The following is a 22,267-nucleotide window of genomic DNA, read 5'->3' on the forward strand; positions in this document are numbered from 1 at the left end:
CATAATTAACTACATTTAACGCACATCAATTTTCCACAAAATATGTCTGTGATTCCTACTGAAATTTTCTATCCAAATCAAAGCAATTGGAAAGTGAAATACTTTGTTTGCAGATCTTCACAGCTTGAGTCAAGATCCCTTTTCGCTGGTCCTATATACTGAGTGCTTCAGACACAAAGCACCACGTTATTGTATTTAATACATTATTGTAGTTAATGCATGATTGTATTTTAAATCAATTTCACAAATGCTAACACCTTTGCTATCAGAGATACTTTTATTCCATAAATTCAAATCCAGCACAGCAGCGAGTACCACTGAGAACTGTAGCTTCAGGTTTGTTACAGTTTAAGATCATATTAGAAACATCAGCTAACACTAGTTACTTCATGCAGTTAGTTATTTCAGAATATGCCTAAGCATTGGCATCTCTTCTCTGTTTCTCAAGTTTAACAGTTTCACATTGAGGTGAAATACCTCAATTTGAGCCTCATGAATTTAAACATTGTGGCAAGAGCAACAAAAACATGCCTTTGTTTTATACCCTATAAATATAACTACAGAAGAGCTTAGGCTAATAACGCAAGTTTCTGTGGCCTGTGACACGGGTTGCAAAGAGAAGGAATGAACAGTACTCTTCATCCACCAAAGAGAAGCCCTACTAGGCAAAAACCATGGTAAGGGAAGATTGAAATTATACACGAGGAAAGCCTTTCATCGCAAGAACAGAGAAGCACAGGCACAGATATTGCAGGGAGGCTATAGCATCTTCCCCAGGAGCAAGACGCATTAGTATCTGGCATGACCAACAGCAGGGTAAGCTGATGCTGATGCTGTGGTGGAGCAGTAGATGGGCAGGCTAACCTGGTATTATAACATGGTGTCATTAGTCTATCAATGCTTCCTTCAGTGTTTCATTCAGTTCATATGAAAAGAAAATAAAATTATCTTATTCTATAAATACAGCCTGTTAGACAAGTACACTAAGGGAGATAGATGCTAGAAAGAAAAACGTGTGAAGTTTAACACTGATGTCTTATTGCTGCAGATTGCTAATGCTGGCTGTCCAGACTCTGTTTTGTACTGTTCCCCCAGTGACAGTAGTATTTGTAATGATGTCTATGCTGCAGCCACCAGCATAAAAATCAAACACAGCGTATTAAATCAGCTTTCCTGTGCAGTATCTAGATGTCTTCTGATACTGAACTACTTTGCATCAAGCTGCATTGGGGGAAATCTCTATGACATTACAGTCACAGCAATTACACAGTGCAGATGTAGCCCCTGAAAAAGTCCCTTGCTTTAGGCACAAGACTAACCAACCTGTTAGAAAGTGGCACCTCATAGGTTTCATGAAGAAATCTGTAACCATCCTCTCTTAAAAACCAAAAAAAGTCTGAATATAAACCCGCGTCTTTGTGTGCCTTTTCTGAACCATCTTCTGGTGCAGTACCTCCCATGTAACAAACCTCAAGCAGTTTTACATCCTCATAGGTACCCACAGTAACTGTCCACAATAAATGCAGAATACCGTCTAATTTTTATTAAGGGGCAAGCTCCTATCTGCCACATGGGAAAAGCACTTGCAAAGGACAACTAATGTACTCACTATCTTAATAGCATTTGGTCATGCTTTCATTGCTGCCTCGCCAGTTCAATCTGATAACTTACTCTCTGCAGGAGAGATCCTGTAACAGGTCAATCTCCTTCACCTTCCAAATCCTCAGACTTGGCAGGTGGCCCAGTCACCAGCATTGGAGTCAGCTGCCTCTTTTCACAGCTTTAAATGCAGCTGGTGCATTTGCACAGTGTCCCACGTATTCACTGAGGTGCTACCTGTGCTAGCAGGCTTCCTTAGCAATCCCTCTTGATAGCAGCACAGCAAAGAGCAGATCCCAAACACACACAAGTAGCATAAATAATATCCATGCACAACAGACCTTTTTCAGAGTGAGAGTTTTTCTATAGTTTTTGTATGGAGGCAAATGCAGAAAACAGATCTGTTCAACAATAAGCGCCATACAATTACTACTTAATACTTAAAAAGTAATGAACACAGAATATTTTGAAACAATCAAGAAGATGCTTTCAGGCTGGCTTCTTATATTTGCTTATGCTCAGTTATTCGCTAATTGTTTCTGAAACTGCCATTCCTGCATTCAATTTGTGTAAAGAAAATGTACTTTACAATTTATGCATCATTGTCAACACAAAACACACTCCGGAACGTTTGCTCTGATGATGTGCACTGAATGCAAATCCATCTTCCGAAGCTAACTTGATTCCACAGAATGCAGGGTAATAAAAACTCTTAGATTTAATAAACTGAGAGAAATATAGCATAAAAAACATTGGCTTAAGACAGTGAGTAGTTCTTATTTTGAAAATATTTCTTTTCCATTCAAAAGAATTTTAATGGGATGTGTCTGATAATCTGGGGCTGTTTACTTCTGATGATGCTGAATCAACCCACAGCAGCTCTCAGAACAGCCACCAAAACATACCTTTGCATCTGATAACTTCTGAAGCAAGTGCTGAAAGTAAAATTACTGCTGTGAGTTACTTACAGGTCTAACTTCTGTATGTAAGTGCATGTTAACGGCCGGGCTCACATACTTACTTTAGATAGAGACAGCAACACGTTATGAGGAACTCTTATGAGCACTTCTAAATGACAGTGTTTTTCTAAACCCAAGCAGCTCTCTGCTCTGGAAGCATGCCATTAACAACATGACCCTACAGCAATACTTTTACATCTTGAACAAAAAAGGGAACTTTTCTTCTTTTCAAGCCTTCTTGAAACCCAGTCATTATAATATTATTAGAAATACAGAGCTTACTGAAATACTGGATTAAGTCTACAAGGGGTCATTTGAAGTATCAAAGGAGCCTCAGGTTTCACCTAAGAGGAGACAGTGGAGGCAGCAGTGAAGGCTGAGCTCTGCTTAATATAACGTGGATTTTAAGATGAATTTTAAGATACTTTTCAACATCTTTATTGATAATGTAGAGAAGGTAATGAAGCACACTCTCAGGTTTCCAGGAGACACCAAACTAGAGGTAACAGTCAGTACACTGGAGGGCAGAGCTGCCATTCAGAAGGACCTGGGCCAGCTGAGAAATGGGTCAACAGGAATCCTATGAAATTCAGCAAGGACAAATGCCCAGTCCTGACCCTGGGAAGGACAAGCCCCTTGCAGGGACCTGGGCCAGGGCCTGCCTAGCTAGGAGCAGCTCTCCAGCCAAGGCCTGTGAGTGTCAGCAAACAGGGAGTGGAGCAGGAGCAGCTGCATGCCCTGGCAGCAACACAGGCCAGCAGCTCATGGGCTATATGGACAGGGGACCAGCCTGGAGATCCAAGGAACAGATTATCCCCTCTGCTCAGCACTCAGAAGACCACACCTAGATACTTAGATAGTGTCAGGAGAGAAAAACTTGTGTAAACTGAAACAAGAGAGGTTCAGACTGGACATAAGGAATAGCTTCTCCCCATGAGGACAAAAATGAGAGCATCTCAGCATGACGAAGCAAAAGAGTTTTCTATAGACTGTGCTCACATTATGGACAGGTACTGGGAACCTGCTCTCAGCACTGCCTGGATAAGAACATCTTTATGTTTATCTTTTTGATGCCTTTGTATCATTTGATAGGGGTTACCTGAAAAATGCAACAAATCAACTACCAGCCTGACTTGTGTATGTGAACGGTGAAAGCTTTCTTGAGTTATTCTATAGGTTATTCTGTAACATAGGATAGGACTTGTCACTGGTGCTGAGGGATTCCAGGACAGACTAACCCCTCAGACTAACAAGAATTGGAAACATTGTAGAGTTTTTACTTGGCCTAGTTTTGCAAGAAAAAAAGAAAGTTTGCGGGGATTTTATAAGAAGGGAGAGAGAGAGGTGGAGAAGAGACATTTGGAATTGTTTCCCAACTCTTCCATTATTTGAGAATTTTCAGAATTTTTCAAACTGATGGCAATAATTCTACCCATCTTAAGCATCCTACCTTACCTGCCAGCCAACACAGCCACACAGAATAGTGTTCCAGTTGTTACTGAGTTTCACGTCATACTTAAACTTTCACTTATGAATTAAAAAAGCAATATTTTGGCAAAGGAGTAATATTTTCTTGAGATGCCAAACAGGAAAATTATTTTATAAAATTAAATTTTCTGTTCTTCCTAAACTTCCAAGGGTACTAAAGTAAGATCCTGTGATAAGACCAACATTTCAAATTATCCTCATTTCTTTATTAGTCACAATTTAGCAAACTATCAAAAGCAGATGAATTTAGTGGCAGGATCACCAAGAGGAGCATTGAGAACAAACTGTGTTACTAGCAATGCCCCTGTGTTCTCTTCCTTTAAATCAGGAACAACAAACGCTGAAACTGAGAAAGAATATGGGAATACTCAAAAATCTTGCTATTTCATCTGAATACAGGAAACATTTGTTATCCTACTGATGGAGCAATGCCAACCTTTTACATGAAATGGTAGCCAGTTGGCTACCATTATGTCTTTGAGATGCATAGAGCAGCAGTTCTGCCATTAATGTCAGAAACTGCTATAATCAAAGATTATTTAATAAAATCAACATTTTTATATCCCCATTAGATGGCTCCAAAGATTTGCTTAAGCTCTCTGCAAGCCAAAGCTTAAGACTGACGTGCTATTCTGAAATAGCCTTTATATTAGACAACTAGAATAAATTACAGTGGCTTATTCAGAACTGCAGCATGGAGCAAGCAGTATTGGTAACATCATTATCATCTGTCCTGTGGATAATGTAAAACGTAACCAGCAACACTAAAATCACATTGACTAAATAGTCATTGCCTAGAAGTTATGTCCAGGGCTAGCTATAACCTCTTTTCAGTCTGTCACTGGAACAGAAAATAAGAAAGCAAGTAGACTGTGGGTCATACCCCCTTTCTTACAGCAGCCAAGTAACTATCTGGCATACTAGTCAACAGGCGAGAAGGACCACAGGTAGTGAATGCATGCTTTGGGGATAAAAAGTGCACTGCAGAGAGGATAAAAGTAAACACACTGAGAAAGGATCACTATATTTCATATGAAGCTCAGTTTCTTGTACCGTTAGAGAAGCCTACCATTTCTTATTACCATTTTCAACTGCAGTTAGCAGTTGCTGCCTGAGATTGCTCCCACAGTCACGTAATCCCCACTTCATTTTCTGTGTCACTAGCTTAAATTCTTCCACCAAGGAAACCTCCAGCACACAGAGAGGTAGTAATGCTTTTAACTTTGTCACAACTCATCACATCAAAATTTTTAAGTCAGTAATGAAGAACGTGAAGAGCTGTAAGAGTAATTCTTGTCTTGGACTATCAAAGCAGCAAAAATTATGTTTAAAGACAAGTTCAGACTGGGTGCCCATTTACTTCTGCAAAGCCAGCTTTCTTGTTTTGTTAGTGGGGAAAAAAAAAAGATAGCTGCATTGGACATCTCATGCCTCAAGGTTCAAAAAAAGATTTAATTTCTCTTTATTTACTGGTTCTCATAATTCAAGTGCTGTAACATATATCTGGAACTTATGTCCCAGCTCCCTACAAAATTACTGTCCTCTTTGGCTCTAGTCTTGTACCTCTGCAAGGTGACCTGCATATAGCAGAGTAAAATTACATCAATGCTTAGAATTACCAGCAGCATGAAGCAGATTTTTCCTTGCAAAGCTTGGGGAAAACGAATAGAGAGAAAGATGATGATTGAAGAAAACACTTTTGAAGAAAATCAGTTGCAGCTAGAATCTTTTAATTTCCTCCCTTGATTGTATACATGCTATTTTGTTCATTACATACTTCAGAATGAAAGCAAATAGTTTCACAAATTTCTTAAGGAATTATGAAAAGTTGCAGTGTTTTGCAGAGCATCCTAAAAGAGACAGTAAAACAGCACTCGCTCATGAAACAGAGCTGCTGTTTTGCTAAAGCTCTTGGTATATGTTTAATTACCACTAAAAGTCTTTAAACAAACTTGAGTGGTTCCCCAAAGTAATGAGACACACACCTAATTCACAACTGGTTTTGTATATCAACTGAATGGATACTCCTCATGCAAATACCAAGGTAATACAGTAAGGGTAAGAAACTGCCTTGGCTGTTTTAAAACTAGGCATTTCTACAAAAGATTTGTCAAATATGGTTTGGAAAGGAGTGTTGAAGCTATTACTGGAAATTCACGCAGGGAAAAAAGTAGTAGAGCCTCATATCGGGCATTTCCTATTTATTACTGACACAAACCGTGTTTACTTCTCTTTTATAATAAACGAAAGTCAAACAAAAGATCAACGGCGGCAATTTATAGCTTTCTTAGGGCCACTAAAATAGTTCTTACATATATAATTCTTCCCTAAGCAATAAATGTAACATTTATGTCGCCTCCACAAGTATCTTTTGTGCTAAGTATGCCAGGCCCTGATAAATGTTATGGATGATAAATTTGAAGGAAATTTCACTTATGACTTATTTTATTTGTATCCTGCCATTTAAATTGAAGTTGGGAATTGATGAGAGCATTCTGTGCCTTGGAGAGGAAACACTCCTAGCTCTGATGTCAAGCAAGTTTATTAATTTAGACAAACTCCAAGACAAACGCTATCATCTCTAGATATAACTAGTTTGCAAATAATAAGATCTGAGGCAAAGCCCAAGGTCTTATTTGGTCAAAAAAGAAACTGTAAATAATGCTTCTGATCTACATATCAGGACTTATCTATATTCAATTCAAGAAAACTACACTTAAATTACGATATCCAAAATAATAGCTATTCTTTACCAAACAGGGGAAACAGCTGCTCAGATCTTAAGATACTGGCAGCGATAAGGACCAGGATAAAATATACATAAACTATATAACAGGTAAATTGCCATGCTGTCCAAGTTCAGTGCTCCAGGAGAAAGACAGCCTCAAGAGTGGTGTTGCTAATGGGAATCTAATATTGATTCATAGTGGGGGATGACAATGAAGTGCCAAAGTCAGAAAAAGTGATGGGTAAATATGCACAACGGGTTATGGCCTTGTTCACTAACCTTTTTGAATGCGCAGAAGCTGCATAACCACAACAAACAACGTCCACCGGGCCATGGGGAAGGGGAAGCATGTTATTCTTTTCCGTTCTGTTCCTATCAGCAAGGCTGCAAGCCTCAGGTATTTTCAGACCTTGTTTCCTTCCAGTGTAGGGCATGAGAACTTTAAAAGCAGCATCTACTGACCCTCTACACCTCCCCAAGTTAAAAAGAAGAAATGGCCAGCTGGACTGCAAAGAAATTTAGGAGAGAGAAGAGACTGAGGTTGAAGGGAAAGACAAGGCTGGAGCTTGTCAGTAATTACACTAATGAAAAAAGATCAGAAAAAGCCTGGGGAGGAGACAAAGAGAAAAGCCGTCAAACACATGAAAATAAATCCCCAAAGCAAACCCCCAAAACTAAAACCTCATGCATCCAGAAAGAAAATACAGAAGATGAGAACTTCTGCGGGAAATGAAGAGAAAATCATTACATTCAAGAAATGTCCTTGACAAACACATGGGACTGATGGGATAGGTCTCAACTGTTATGCCAGTCACCGGCCATGTAACAGCCAGGGCTCCAACCATTTGTGGAAGAGAAAGAGTTCTGATCTGCTGTCCAAGGAGATCGTAATATCACAGGAATGAAACATTACTGTTTCTATGGGATGAACCAGCAGTAGTAGCTGGTAGCTTATATCCCAAGGTATATAGCTCAGGCTAAAGCACCCAAATTTAGAGCATACTGTGTGCTACACATCACCTAACATACTTGGAGGCCAACGTCCATAGTAGGCTATGTGTGTCATGCAGCCTGGCAGAGACAAAGCTGTGGAAAAACGGGTCTGCATCTAAACTAAAAGCTCAGGATTCAGTGTCTTATTCACAAATGGATGAAGCTGTGGCATATCTACCAATGTCTTTATATCATAAACCAAACCCGAGAACTTCAAAACAGGTGAGGAACAAGGGCTGCCAGAGCCTTCAGCTGCAATTCTCCTAGCCTTCTTGCACAGGTTATCTATTTACTTAGAACTGGAGACTTCACTGCTGTTATAAAAGAACAGAGGTTCCTGCTAACCTGCTAGATCTGTCTGAAAGGCATGCTCAGCTACAGAGGGGTTCAGGGCAAGGAGCTTTGCGTGTCTGCTCTTGGGCTCTCTAACTTTGCAGGTACAGTGCTGGCTGAAAAACAGTCTGCCCAACTTACGTTTTCCAGTCTAACAAGCATTCATGACCATGGTATTTACTGTCATGACTGTGGTATTACTGAATATACACAATAACATAATGTATAGTCAATCTTACACTATACATTACTGTTATTGTGAACTCTGCTGCAAGATCTATTTTAACATAGTTCTACTTAAGCTTATTTATTACGGGATACAAAACACTTCAATAATCCTTAGTGCAGAACTGTTTCTCACCTTAAAATAATTAAAGTCGTCTTTCAAAACAGAATTACAGTCTGCCCAAAATCTTTGAATGAAAACTGTGATCAATCTATTTCTTTATGAGGATTACTTAAATCACCACTTCCTTGTTAGCATTTGTAATCAAAGACTTTATGGGGAATATTATCCATGCAATGCAAGCAGACAAGTTGCACAAACATGGGAAGTTTGGGAGTCTCCTAAATCTAACCGTAATAAAAGAGCTGCTGCACAGAGAAAAGCCTTCTCTCACAAAAGAGGAAATCAAGCTGGACAATTCTTCTCATGCAAACTGAAATTTACAGATCAGCTGAGATTTTTAAGGCTCTCACACGAAGTACATAACTTGTCAGGAAAATATTAATGGGCAGTGTTTCTCTTTAGTTACAGTTTGCATTGTTGAAAAGAAAGTAACTTGAGTTGCTCTTTAGAGGAGGAGGTATAAAATAATTTATCTGTTTATATTGTTCCTTTTCATATATTTAAGAACTATTCCTTCCCACTGCACCAACAGATCAAAATAAATGTGCTACATTAAGACAGTATTAAAGTTCCACAGCATGAACAGATTCCATTAATTCTATTTTTTTTTTTTTGCAACCTTGTTTTACTGATTACAAAAAGGTCAGTTAAGTAGAAGCCTTTTTCAATACAAGCCTTTTTGTACACAAAATCTCTGTTCAGTGATTACTTACTGAAAGAGGTGTGCATGCTTTATTCTTGATAGATAATGGAACTGATATGGAGCAGATTCAGGTAATACTTACCAGAGTAACAAAAAATTTATTGTAATTAATTAATTCTCTGTATGTTATTCAAGCAGTAAATCTTTGTCTAAATTACCTTGATTTAGTGCTACCTGTTTGCTCTAAGGAAGGTAATTAATTCAAGTGTCATGGGTGATAGATGCTCTACATTATTAATGATCTTCTAAGATGACTGAAATAGCCATGTCTAACTTACATGATGAAACACAATGCACTGAAATAAGGCTACTCATGGTTCACTCAGTGGATTAATACCCTCTTGAAATGTTGGTCTGCTCCAATCAAGAACAAGACAGTAAGGAGGAATATAGCATGGTACCTGTGTCTACACAAAGCACACCAGTATGCCTCAGGGCCCCTGGGACAGAGAGACTATTAGGTTGCCCTGCTCCGACACACCTTTGTCTAGGATCAAGAATACAATGGTATTTATTCTACTTTCATTTACAGCCTGCGGCAATTATTTAACTGGATCATAAGGTGAGCAAACACTAGTTTTCAACTGTTGGTCCTTCTGAGGGCATTGTTGTGGCAGAGAGACTACCGTGACCTTCTACAAGCATACTTCTGCATACTGTAGCCAGGAACATGATTTTCAGAGTTTCTTAATTCTAAGCCCCACTGATTTAAGCTCCTGTACTGAGTACAGTGCAAACCCATGAACATTTTAGCCACGCTTAAAGGTTAAACATTACAGTATCTCCCTTTTATGCATCAGACATCAGAGTGGAATTTGGAATCCGGTGCTGGGTACCCAGAACAACATATAGAAAGCACAAAAAAAAAAAATTACTTTAAATGTCTCCAAAAATGCCAATTCTATCCCTGCATTTGGCACCCAGCTGCTCTGGGCCAGTGCAGACCACCGAGAAAACAGTTCTCTCGGATGTCTTTCTAAGGGTCGCCCGATGGTACGTTGCTTCTGTCTCCTCAGGAAACATGGCCCCCAAACCAGTTTTGGGGTCTGCAGTGCTAGAATTATTCCAATCTTTTCATGAAGTGTTCATTGCAGAAGAAATGGGCACAGTTTGAGATTAACGGGCACGATCTTGGATTCATGGCTTTCAGAGAAACCCTCCCAGAGCTAGGTCGCCTCTAATCTTTCCTATCCAGCGAATCTCAGACTATACCCTGAACTTCAAAACAGCAGATAGACAACAGCTTCTTCTGGACTTCCAAAGTAGTTTAGTGGCCTAGTGGTTGAGTCTTCTAAGACATACAAAAGAATCTGAACCCTGTCAGTATTTTCTGAGTACCTGTCCTGGGTTCAGCTGGGATAGAGTTAATTTTTACAGGAACCTGGGAGGTGGGGGGGCATAGCCGGGGCAGCTGACCTGAACTAGCCAAGGAGCTATTCCATACCATGTGACATCATGCTCAGTATATACATGGGGAGTGGGCCGGGGGGAGGGCTCTCCTGCTCTCGACTTTCGGTGGGGGAAGTGGCGGAGCGTCGGGTCCCGGGTGGTGAGCAGTTGCACTGTGCATCACTCTTTTCTGTAAACTCTTTCATTAGTACCGTCGTTGTTGTTGTAACTTTTTTTGCGTTGTCCCAGTAAACTGCCCTTATCCCAACCCTCGAGGTTCCAGTTTTTTTTTCTTTTCTCTCCTCCGTCTCCCCCCTATCCCACCGGAGGGGGCGGGAGGAGTGAGCGAGCGGCTGCGTGGTCCTTTGTTACCGGCTGGGCTGAAACCACAACAGTACCACAAAGCAACTGTGAGAAGGGACATCAATGTTGTTGCTCTCCTTCAGCCACATTAAAAAGGCAGGCTGTAGCTGCCTGGGAGGGTTGGGAGCACCCCCTGGATGACTGACAATTTTTAAGGAATACCTAATTGCTAACTCACAAATGGCTTTGTAAACTAGGCACTGAGCTGCTCTGTTTTGCCAAGACTTGGGCAGAAACACACTTCTGAAGTGCTGGGTGAATATTTTCAGGACTAGACATTTGTATTTGGACATTTGAATTCTGCTTAAATCACACAATACACACTAAGACAATACAACGGAGCTTCCTGTTTTATCTATATAAATGAACAGACACATACACATTCACACAAGCCAAAAATAAATAGCATAGAAGGCTTTTTCTTTCTTCTAACAAGTCATGCATATTTGTTTCTAACTTCTCCCTCTGAAATGCAAAGATGTGAATTCTTGCCTTGAAATCCCATCCAAATGCACCACAATTTGTGAAAACAATTTGAGCTTGATATATTTTTTCATTTGCGTGTCATTCTTTTGCCCATCTACGACCAAGTCTCTTTACTAGGAAAATAAAAATATTTTCCTGACTACTCAATTAATGCATACTTAATTGTTTGTTGTGTCATACTGTTAACAGTGCTGGGTGGTAGGTCATGTTATTCCAAGATCAGAGAAAAACCACAAGCCTGTTAATGCTCCAGGTTATAACTCAGAGCAACAATAATTTGGAAAGCATAGCTGAGCATTTTAAATAATCAAGAGCATTATAAGGCATGCAAAAGTGATGAAACTGTGTCAGCCAGGCCACACCGCTAAATGAAAAGCTGTATTGCTTGTTGAAGGCATAAGTAGCTCTGTATTAATTTTGATGGAATAAGCAGTCCCCAAAAGTCAAAAGGTGTCAACATGACTATCACCACACAACATTAGGCAGTTAAATAAGCCTTGGGTCTTAGAATACAGAAACCTCAACTACTTAGTGCCACAGTAACACTGTTAAAAGTCTCTTAGATCCTTTATTAATGACACAGAAAAAGGAGCAGGAAAAAAAAAAATACCATTAAAACACCAAAAATTTAAGGTGTGTGGGCCCACAGACATTTCAAATGCAAAAATGTGTTCAATGGACTTCATAGATGATGATGGAGAATAGTTAGTTTTCTCTAGAGAACACTGGGGATCAAAAGGAGGGCCAATACCATATTGTATACTGTGTACTAGTCCAATATCCCATAGGGTTTACAGCAGAGTAGAGCAGGCAGGGCACGCAGTGCTGGCCTGGCTTGGTTGCAGCTACAAGGGCAAGAGTTTCAGTCCCTAGAAGATCAGGAATCCAGTAACTTGTGGGTTTATGATTTGCACCACCATGATTACGGGAAAAGCACCCGGAGGAAACGTTGCTCCCCAAGAGACTGGTGCTGGCACCGGCGCTGCTGTACCCCAAGCAGAAGTGTGATCCCACGTGGGAAGTGTCCTGCTGCCCTATGTGTTGACCTCCAAACTCCTAGAGATACAAGAAGTGGAAAGAAAGATCCATTTTGGCATGTCTCCCTGGGCCAAAGAAGACCCTGTCTGTGCTGGAGATGGCAATCAGTGCGTGAACTGGACCAGTGTTAAAGGTAGGGGAGATGATGAATTTTTTCTGGCCCTGTTTGCTTCGACCCTAGAGACTGCTGATGCGACACTGAAATACAGGCTTCACCCACCTAGCAAGCCTTACTTATCTCTATGGAGAAAAACATTCTTAGTTTTATGAGAACAATGTTGAACAGACAAGAGACATCACCCTGAGACAGACAACTTTTAAAGCAGCATGGGATACATTTCTTTCTGAAAGCTTCAACAATTTCAAAGCATAGCAACATTTCCCATCTGAAGTATTCCATCTAAAATGCAGTATTTTATACACTATTATTTAAAAATAAATAAGCTGAAGTTGTGCCCCTTTGAAACCTATGTTACAATGGCTAAAATTCTTTGTTCACAACAAAATTTAGCTGAAAAATGTTGATATTGAAATGTCTTGAGTACTGTTCACAATTTCTGAAGCAAATTCACTGGCTGAAATTACAAAGACTGAACTTTCTCAGATAAGTTTGAAACATCAATAAATTTTTTTTTCGCTCTGTAAGGGCACTAACATGGCTTTTTATGCTTCTTTATACTTGAAGGCTATGAATCAAATAACCTGCTCCACAGTTAAATTGTCAGTGCAACCATAGCTGACCGTGCTTGAGGAACAGGCTCAACCTACATCACCTCTTGAGATCCCATGCAACCTGAATCATTCTGTGATCCTATGATTATTGTTCATAAACCCCAACTACAAAACATAGAAATGCTAAATTTTCATGTTGTAACTGAAGAGGAAATTTCTAGTTTTCTAAAAAAACTGACAACAAAAAAAAACCCCAAATGCAGTAATAAAGTCTTTTCCCTGTAAATTTCTTTCAAATTTTAAAGAAACAAGGAAATACAGAACAGGCTGTATAGAATACAAAGGCTGACTTTAAGTATATTTGACTCTATTAGCTAGTTTCAAAAAGCCCACTGTTGGATGGGAAGAAATCAGTTTTTAGTATGTTACTAGCTAAAATATGTTAATGTCATTTAAATTAAGTTGCACCTGCCTGTGGAGTTAACTTTGTGATTTTAGGGAAAGTGAAACAAGTTCTTCAATCAGATAACCCGTTTTCTGTAGGCACTAACAGAATTGTTCAAAAAACCAAACCTTGATGACAAGCAGCAGGTGAATTAGTTTGCTGTGCAGTAGTTCTGCAACTGCAGGAATAATTTTTTTTTCCTAAAGAGACACCATTGCTTTCTGATATAAACTAGTTAAAAAGAAAAGGTCCTCCAGGAAATTTCACTGACTTGTTGAAACAAGCAACCATGTCCTTAGAACAGTTTGCCATGTTACCAGCTAGCAACTTTAAATGAGTCCCTGACCCAGGAGGAGCCTGTCAAATAGCAGAGAGTTAAGTCCAAAGAGCTGCAAATCCAATAAATTGTGCAATGGCACAGGGAAGCCTGGCAAATTAGTCAAACCCACTGTTTTCTGGCATGGAAAAGGCATGGAGATTAAATTGGCTGAGCTGCCGTGTTTCATCTATTTGTTTGTAAAGTAAAAGCCAAGAAACTTATACAGCCTCGTTTGTGATACTGGCAGAAGCCCAGACAACTCCTAACCCTTTCGTTTCATGTACTGTCACCAGAAGCTTAGGGTTCAAGAGCAGATGAGTCAGCTTGTGAAGTAAACCATGCTGCTGGACAATTTTAAGAAAGGTGCCCCACCACTGGCAGAAAGTATCATAACAGAAGAAAACAGCTACAGCCAGGTAAGAGACAGTGTTGAAGACCCCAAACCAAGCAGCAGTAAAGAGAACACACACTAGAAAGTGTGACCACATTTCACTCTGAGAATAATTAACACACACACCTGCAGATACGAATCTCCAGGAAAAAAACATATGGTATTGAGGGAGGAAAGCAGATAACGAGATAGCAGGGGAGTGGATTTTTTTTTTTTTAAAGTGTATGTTGTTGTTGTTATAGCAACAACAACATTACACCATCCATCAAAAGCATTCAGTACCAAGGAGTCAAGCAACCTGCTGCTGTTTCGCTTGTCTTTCTGCTTGTCAAGTGACTGCTGTACTAGTAAGAACTGTTATGTTTATTAAGAAATGATGAGTTTTATGCCAGCGCTGGGAAATCACAAATACCTTTCTTTGATGTTACAACAGTTTTTTGGCCTCTAATTATTTGGTTTCCTTCTGGGATACTCTTGATATTTTCTCTAAAAAAAAAAAAAAAAAACACCCCAATAAAAAAATCCTTGAAATTCGCATATCATTCCCATTACTTTTGAGAATGCTACTCTTCTTATTTGTATTACCACAGCTCTAGCCCTGTCTTCACTGGGCTAGGCAATGCATGAAGAATAAAAGGACAGTCCGTTTTCCCAACAACATGGCTGCTACTTGCTCCAGCCTAGCTACTGAACTGCTCACAGACTTAAGTATCAATGACTTCTGCTGCAACAGGTAGTCAAACCTACATCAGCATCATTCAGAGACGATACTAATGAAGTCCTCCACAGTTTATATTTGGTGGTTTTTACACAGTTGAGCTTCAAAAACCATATCTCACCTCACACACAACTATTTTATGTTAAGCAGCATGCCATGATTAACTGGATTTCTATTAAAAAAGCAACTATTCTCTTCTGAGTGTTAAAACGGATCAGATGTCCAGTTAAGTTCCAGGACAAAGAGAATGAAACTCTAGACGAAAGGAAGAGGAAATATCTTTTCAGTAGCCTTTCTATGCCCCAGATAGTATTTCAGCAGCATGGCATAGTCTGAAACAGAAGGCAAGTCTCTTATTAAAATCTCCAGATTTCACAGCTGGAAGTTAGAGATGAAAACAATTGAACTCACAGCTATCAAGAATGGAGAGTAGTTCACAAGTAACAAAATTACAAACATTAAGATGAATTACTAAGGATAACTGTAACCAGATTTTTAATGGAAAAGGTGTGGGCTCTGTTGTAGTTACTCTGTATTACCAGAGAATTGTATAAAGGCTCTAAAACTTTGTCAATACTTTGGGAAAAAAACTTTCTGAGTAAATACTGAGCAGGAAGGCAAACCTTATAAGCTGAAAAAGCTAAAATAGGGAAAAACAAATAATACATAAGATTTTCTTCTGCTGCAGTGAAGACAGAGTGAGCAAGGGTCCAAATCAGAGAGCTTTCATGATCGCTCCTTAGCAAACTGTCCAAGATTTCTCTGTTTCAATCTTTAAGTTGAACACTGCCTCCTAGAATAGCCCAGATAATGTGGATATATTATTGTAGATCTCTCCTTATACACTGTAATTTTAAGGTCAGATACATAGACACCTCTCCTCTGTGGCACAAGTCCACAGCAGAACTGCTGCATTCCTGTGTACCTTGCACAATCCAACTGCGGTAAATCCCCTGTGTTGGGATTGCTGGAAACTTTTAGAAAAACTAATTCCATTGCCTTTGCTTGACAAATAAATACATATCCTTAAATAGCCCTCCATTTTTTAATATGGAGATTAAAAAATCACAATTTTGTTATACTAAACACAAATGTGAGTAGTTTCTTGGTTTGATTGCAGGGTCACTGCGTGCCTAATCAATGCAAACATAGAAGACTTAGAAATACCTCCTAATAAAAAAGTTTTATTTTTTTAAGAGAAGTGTCGTGAACATTTTTCCAGATATTTCCTGAGAGCTTAAAAAATTTGAAGCTAGACAGTGCTTTCATCTGTCAATTCTGAGAAAAGTTCAATGCATTTGACTCAATAAAGTACAAATCGATAATATAGCTGCCCACATAACTGATCTTTAGGAGAAGGTAAGAAGAAAGACTGGTTATTTAATAGCACGGAGAAGAAGGAGTAAGAAGATGCACATATCTGAATAACGCAAAACCTTGACTGCATTGGTTCTTGTTGAAGAATAACAAAAAGGCAGAAGTAGGAGCAAAGTCACTTTGTTTCAAGATCAAAGGACATTACCCCAGTGATACACAGGCTTTATCGACACAAACCTTTTGGGGATAAAGGAAAATTGTTGCAGAATATAGATATATTTGATCAAGACCCGTATAAAAACTACTACAATTAGACTACTTCAAGTGCCTAACTACATACCATAACAGCCCATTTTCTTAAACTTTCACAGGAAACTCACCCCATCTGGTCTGCCATCCGAGGCTGTAACAATCAGAATATAGCGATCAGTGCTTTCTCTGTCCAAGGGCTTTCCTAAGGCTAGCAGTCCAGAACTAGTAATAAAACAAAAACATAAAACGTTATCACAACAGTTTTAAGATATCTACAAGCACTTTTGTTCCACTACTTTGCGTTACACAAATGTTTCCCTTTAAGCAAGTTAATAAGCTTTTAGGCTTTATTACAACTGAAAGCATGTTTTGTGTAGGTAAAGGCTAATAAAAACGATTAGCCAATTTCTAACGCTTTCTGCTTCAATACATGCATAATTTAGGATTAAAATAGCAACCCAGTGATCAATAGGATTATACAAAAGATAGACCTACACTGAACACAGGACCCTCATTTTTTTAGAAAGCTGCACTGCTATAATATATGAGAAGAGAGAATCACAAGCAGTCTATTAATCACAGAGGAGTCCCAATATCCCTGACAGGATTGTGGCAGTGAACTCCGGGAATACAACACACACAGTCTTAAGTATGAGCCGCCTCAAAGCTTTATAGGGAAAGGCTACTAATTTGCATGTTGTGTGACTGCAGTAAAAGTGCTGCAATGAGCTAATGCCCTTTCAGTGCAAGCACAGATACTCCATATTCCCTAATAATAAAATATTAACATAGGCACAACTATTATGGAACCTGATTCAGGATGTTGTGATTATTGATGCCTGTTTAAAAAAAGACAAGGAACGAAGGGCTATTTGGAAGCCACACAGGCAAAAACTAAAACAAAAAATTTTACAGAAATGCTGTTTGAAAGCATTGCAAATTCCTGTAACTGCTAACAAATAAAACAACCTAGATTTTGTCTCTAGGATGATCTAATTTCCTCATGCAGAAGTCTAGAAGCCACCTGGAGGTGTGATGTAGCAACACAGAGACAAGACCCCACTGTGAACTCATTACTTTTGTATTAGGAAGCATGAGAAAAGTACCATTGGGTTGACAATCCTGTCTAAGCAAGCTAAACTCTGCCTAACTGAACTGGCAAAAATGGTACTTTTGTGACCAGCCCTAAAGCTCTGCATTTCATTTACAGTTTTTTTTGTGCCTACTGGAACATAGTCAAGTACGTAGCAAATTGAGATCTCACATGCCACCCAATTCACAGGCTATTTAATAAATATGCACCAGTAAACATGGATCCAGGATGATATTTATCCTTTTGTTGCACGGCTCTTCCCATGAAACTCCTCCAAAAATGTCACAGTCGGCTTCTAACATTTTAAGAAAAGTGTAACAGCACATGATTTTGCAGTGCAAAATCCACAAGGGCTGAGATCTTGGCATGCTGTGACTTTCCATATGTTATTCCATTTCTAATGGGCATATCAGACAAGCATTTGTCAGGCACAAGTATAAACTTTACAGGTTGAGCTTACATTTTACATTCATAACCTAAGAACCTAAACAGCTACTTGCTCAGAAAGAGGTCTTACTAAAACAAACAAAAAAAGCCAAACCCAAACTAAACAAAACTGAAAAGTCCCACCAAACTATAAGGTCTCATTAGCTGTAATTCTTCAGAACACTCCGATGTATATAATCCAAGAGATTATATCCAATCCAATAATAATGATGTTATTTCCCTTTGAGATTATAAATTTCTGCAGAGTTTCTGCTGTAACTTCTCACTCCCAAAGGAGACCTCAACAAACTGGTTCCAGGCCAAGACTTTTTCCAACATTGTTTCCAGCAAATACCAACACTTACTGGCAAGCTGTTACTGTGAGCGGTTTCCTCAAATAAATAATACAGAAATAGGTGGAAACAGCAAGTGGGAGCATAACTCTCGCCTAGGATTGAAAGGTTGGTAGGTAAAATAACATCCAAGATCAGCAATCAAAGAAAAGAATATTTCAGGAGATGCTACATTCGGTCTGCCTCATTGCTACATAACTAAAACATAGACACGTGTCATGTTTTGCTTCCTCAAATAAGGAAAAGCTAGCAACTTCATTGTACCTAAAATACTTCCTGGAGGCTGGTAAAAATCAATGGGACACACAAATATTGTGCGTAGCTTTGTAACTCAGTAAATATGGAGCTGACATGTCTTGTTCCAAGCCACAAGTGTTGTGCCAAGCTACAACAGGGCGTCGGGACCTGTCATGCTTCTTTGCATGGACCTGCCTTGGCCTGCTCAGAGGTCAGTTTTAGCTTTAAACAGCAATTATCTAATGAGCAAGTACCTGATTTCAATGTTGGTTTAACTTTTGCTTACTTTTCTACAATTGTGTAGCGTTTGGCCTATTTTTATATATACATTTGTTGTAACTAATAGATAGCTATAACGTGGTTATTGTGTGGAGAGTGAACTACGTACAGATAGATCAGTAAAGGCATGGCCTCTAGTGCAGTGAAAGTTCGGGCACAGGATGACACCAGAGCCCCTGGGCTACAAACACCTCACCAGTGCCTACTGCTGAGAAAGAAACACAACCTTCGGAGCTGCCCAAAACCAGTTTGGGGTCACAAAGGGAACAATAAACAAGTAGCCACACATGTAAAACACACCACATGCAGTAAGTTCAGATGCAAGATAGACTTGCACACAGATGGGGAAAAAAAAAGGGTGGTATAGAGCATGTTAACAAACAAAAATGACTCAAAATGGATCCTAGAGTGAGGAAAATGAAACAGTCTGCATCATACCCCTCCTCCCAGGGCAGGACTTCAGCTGCTGAAGACTCAGCATAGACCCCTGCTCCAGAGGAAATTATTGCCCTGAAGGCCCCAAACAGCAAGTGAAACGGTAAAACATAACACCAGAGCAAAGGTCAGACCTTAGAAATTTTGTGTATATGTATTTATACACGTTTTTTTATATAGTCATATATATAGTAATGTAAATATATGTAGTGCTATATATAGCTATAAATAAATGTATATAGCTATGTATCATTAAAATACATGTGTATATATACATATATATGATTATACATATATGAAGGTTAAAATTACACATATACAGAAATTACATTATACATATTTTATATTTACATATGTATACATACACACATACTAAAACACGCATATATTTGCAATTTTAGCTATTTGCATTAGTATCATAACTGGACTACTAATAATCAGTCAAATAGACTATAAAGACTTCAATTAGACTAACAGTAAATTCTTAGCTTTACATACATACGTGGCCCACAAGAAGGAAATGAGTGTAAAAGTGGTGGGATTTCCAGCAACCTATCCTGTAATTTGTGTGTGACAAATTAATAACACTGCATATCTCATTTTTGGTTCCAGTCTCATGTACTGTCTTCTGCTAAGGAATAGTCAGCTGAGCTCAATTAATATTATCGTTATATTACTAAAGACCATTTAAATTTTAAACTAAACTTTTTATAATTTATAAGTAGCAGACATTGAAACAGTAGTGATGCTACTGAGAAAGGCATTAACTTCCTTTGAGGGCTGTAGGAAAGTCAGGTATATTATTGACTAACATGAAATAGTAAACCATGCTCTGTATTTTAACAGTTCTCTTATTTCCAGGTGTTTCTGCAAATCACTTAGCTATCATAATAGATCATATATATTTTTCAGCATTTGTTCAAGACACTGCAATAAAATATGAAGAGAAGAATTTTTTAGGAAAGGAACTGTGAATAAAACATAAAACATTTATGTGGTAAAGTATTAATTCTCACACCCCCCAAAAAAAAAGAAAAATCAAAGGAGAGCTAAGAATAAAATATTGACAACAAATACTGCTTTGCTAACACTGACCTTTAGCTGCATGTATCCATTTAAATTTCTCCAATATTTCTGCACTATCATATCGCTTTTTTTATCTCCTCCTTCCGACCATTTGAACAGTTGCAATCTACGGCCTCCATTTCAATAGATGAACATCATGCAAGAGACAGGCTAATTTATAAAAACTCCTGTGTTTTACTCAAGGATTCAGATGTACTCACATTCATTTAATACCCCAGCTTTTAATCATTTCTTTTCCTGGGGAACAGAAGGAGGTACCAAATTACTACAGATCCTGCTCAGGTTGTATTGCCAAAGGAGGAGGCAAAAAAACCATCTCGCAACCCTCAGATTGAGGTTAAAAGAGATCTAGTCAGTAGATGTAAAACTGGTAATATTCAGTACTGATGTTGCCAGTTGGTAATTACACAGGGACTAACTGAAAAGAAAATATGCAAGAAAATAATCCAGATGAGAAAAAGGAAGAGAGAGAATGATGTTCATGGTCTCTGCCTTGGCCTTAAAGTATCTAAAAATGTATTTATGTAACATTGAGATAAATTCCTGTAGCCTTAATATGCCACTCACATTAACTATAGGCTTTGTTTAATATTAAACCTACTTTAATCTCCTATCAAGACATTTCAGCATCTAGAAAAAACGTGCAAACGGCTGAAGAAAACTTTGCACAAACAATTTCCAAGAAAACAGATGCAAGGAAAGTAGGAAGGAGAAAACACTTCAAAGAGCTCTCCTTTTTTCTAAGAGGCATCAGATCAAAGAGACAAACGCACGCCTGAGTTTGTGCTGAAACCCTCGATGTGCTGTGATGCTCAGACACATATCAGGGGGATGTGAGGCTGGGGGGTGTGTGTCAGGGGGGTGTCAGGCTGCCCATGATGGGCCCCAGAGGCCAGGTGGGATGGAGGAGGACTCCCAGCCACCCCTGACAGGCCCTGGGAGGTGACACCTGCAAGTGCTGCAACACTGCCCATGGACACATAGGGGTGTGCTGTGCCTGCAGCCTTCAGAGAGCACACCAGAGATCTCTTGTTTTCAGACTGAATTCACAGCTGTGAATTCACATGCCACCTTTAACAGCTTGACTGCTGGGTATCACCACACTGTTTACATCCAAAGCTGGACAATACAGGAGCTGCCTAGGATCCAACTTCTAGAATACCTTCACACACAGGTTTGGCAGGCCGGAAGTTGGCCTGAATTTGCACACATTTTTTAAGTCTCTCTGGTACAGAGAACTATCAGGATTTTTATGGTGTGATGCGAACAGCGCTGGATAAGCACAAACTATATAAAACAACTACCCACTGAGCAATCCCCCTTCGGAGCATCTCTCATGTAGCCAGGCACACTCCTCATTATTCAAGTTCCAAAGGTCACAGAGTAGGTCAGACCAAGTTCCTCTATGTTAAGGAGAGAATTGCTAGCACTGCTTGTGCAGAAAACCCTACAAATCTGCACTGTGCTGGAGCTATGACTCCTAGTGCTCCCTCTGAGCTGATGAACAAAGCACACTTTCCCTGATTCGCACTGAAAACTCCAGCCGTAAGCAATGAATAAAGCCAGCAGCCCAACATAATTTCCTGCTCTTGCCACCTCAATCAAATAGTCCCCTCTCTCTAAGCTGTCCCTTTCCTTGCCTGACAAGTCTTTATTATTAGAGGGCCCATCAATCTTAGTGGGTAACAGCATCAGCATCTCTTGGGATCTTTAAGGCTTTTTTCACATTGTTTCATAAGTGATTTGATATTCTGTATATGTGAGATTTATCACAGCAAGTAACCTAGAGCTTACTCGGAATGTACAGGCCAGTTTC

General features: G+C 39.2%; 1 protein-coding gene across 24 annotated transcripts in view; it reads right to left on the reverse strand.

Moving 5' to 3' along the window:
- The window catches only part of PCDH15 (protocadherin related 15), an 852,429-nt gene that overhangs the window by 147,144 nt on the left and 683,018 nt on the right, over positions 1-22,267 (reverse strand). For all 24 annotated transcript variants that reach the window (XR_003925762.2, XR_003925760.2, XR_003925761.1 and 21 more), the window contains one exon: positions 16,671-16,764. Coding sequence is in view for 20 of the 24 variants with exons in the window: in XM_030030447.1 (XP_029886307.1) it covers positions 16,671-16,764 (94 nt within the window). In the remaining 4 variants the exon portion in view is untranslated. The remainder of the gene's footprint in view (positions 1-16,670; positions 16,765-22,267) is intronic.

The sequence above is a fragment of the Aquila chrysaetos genome, chromosome 11 (genome assembly GCF_900496995.4).
Source record: "Aquila chrysaetos chrysaetos chromosome 11, bAquChr1.4, whole genome shotgun sequence".
Taxonomy (NCBI): domain Eukaryota; kingdom Metazoa; phylum Chordata; class Aves; order Accipitriformes; family Accipitridae; genus Aquila; species Aquila chrysaetos.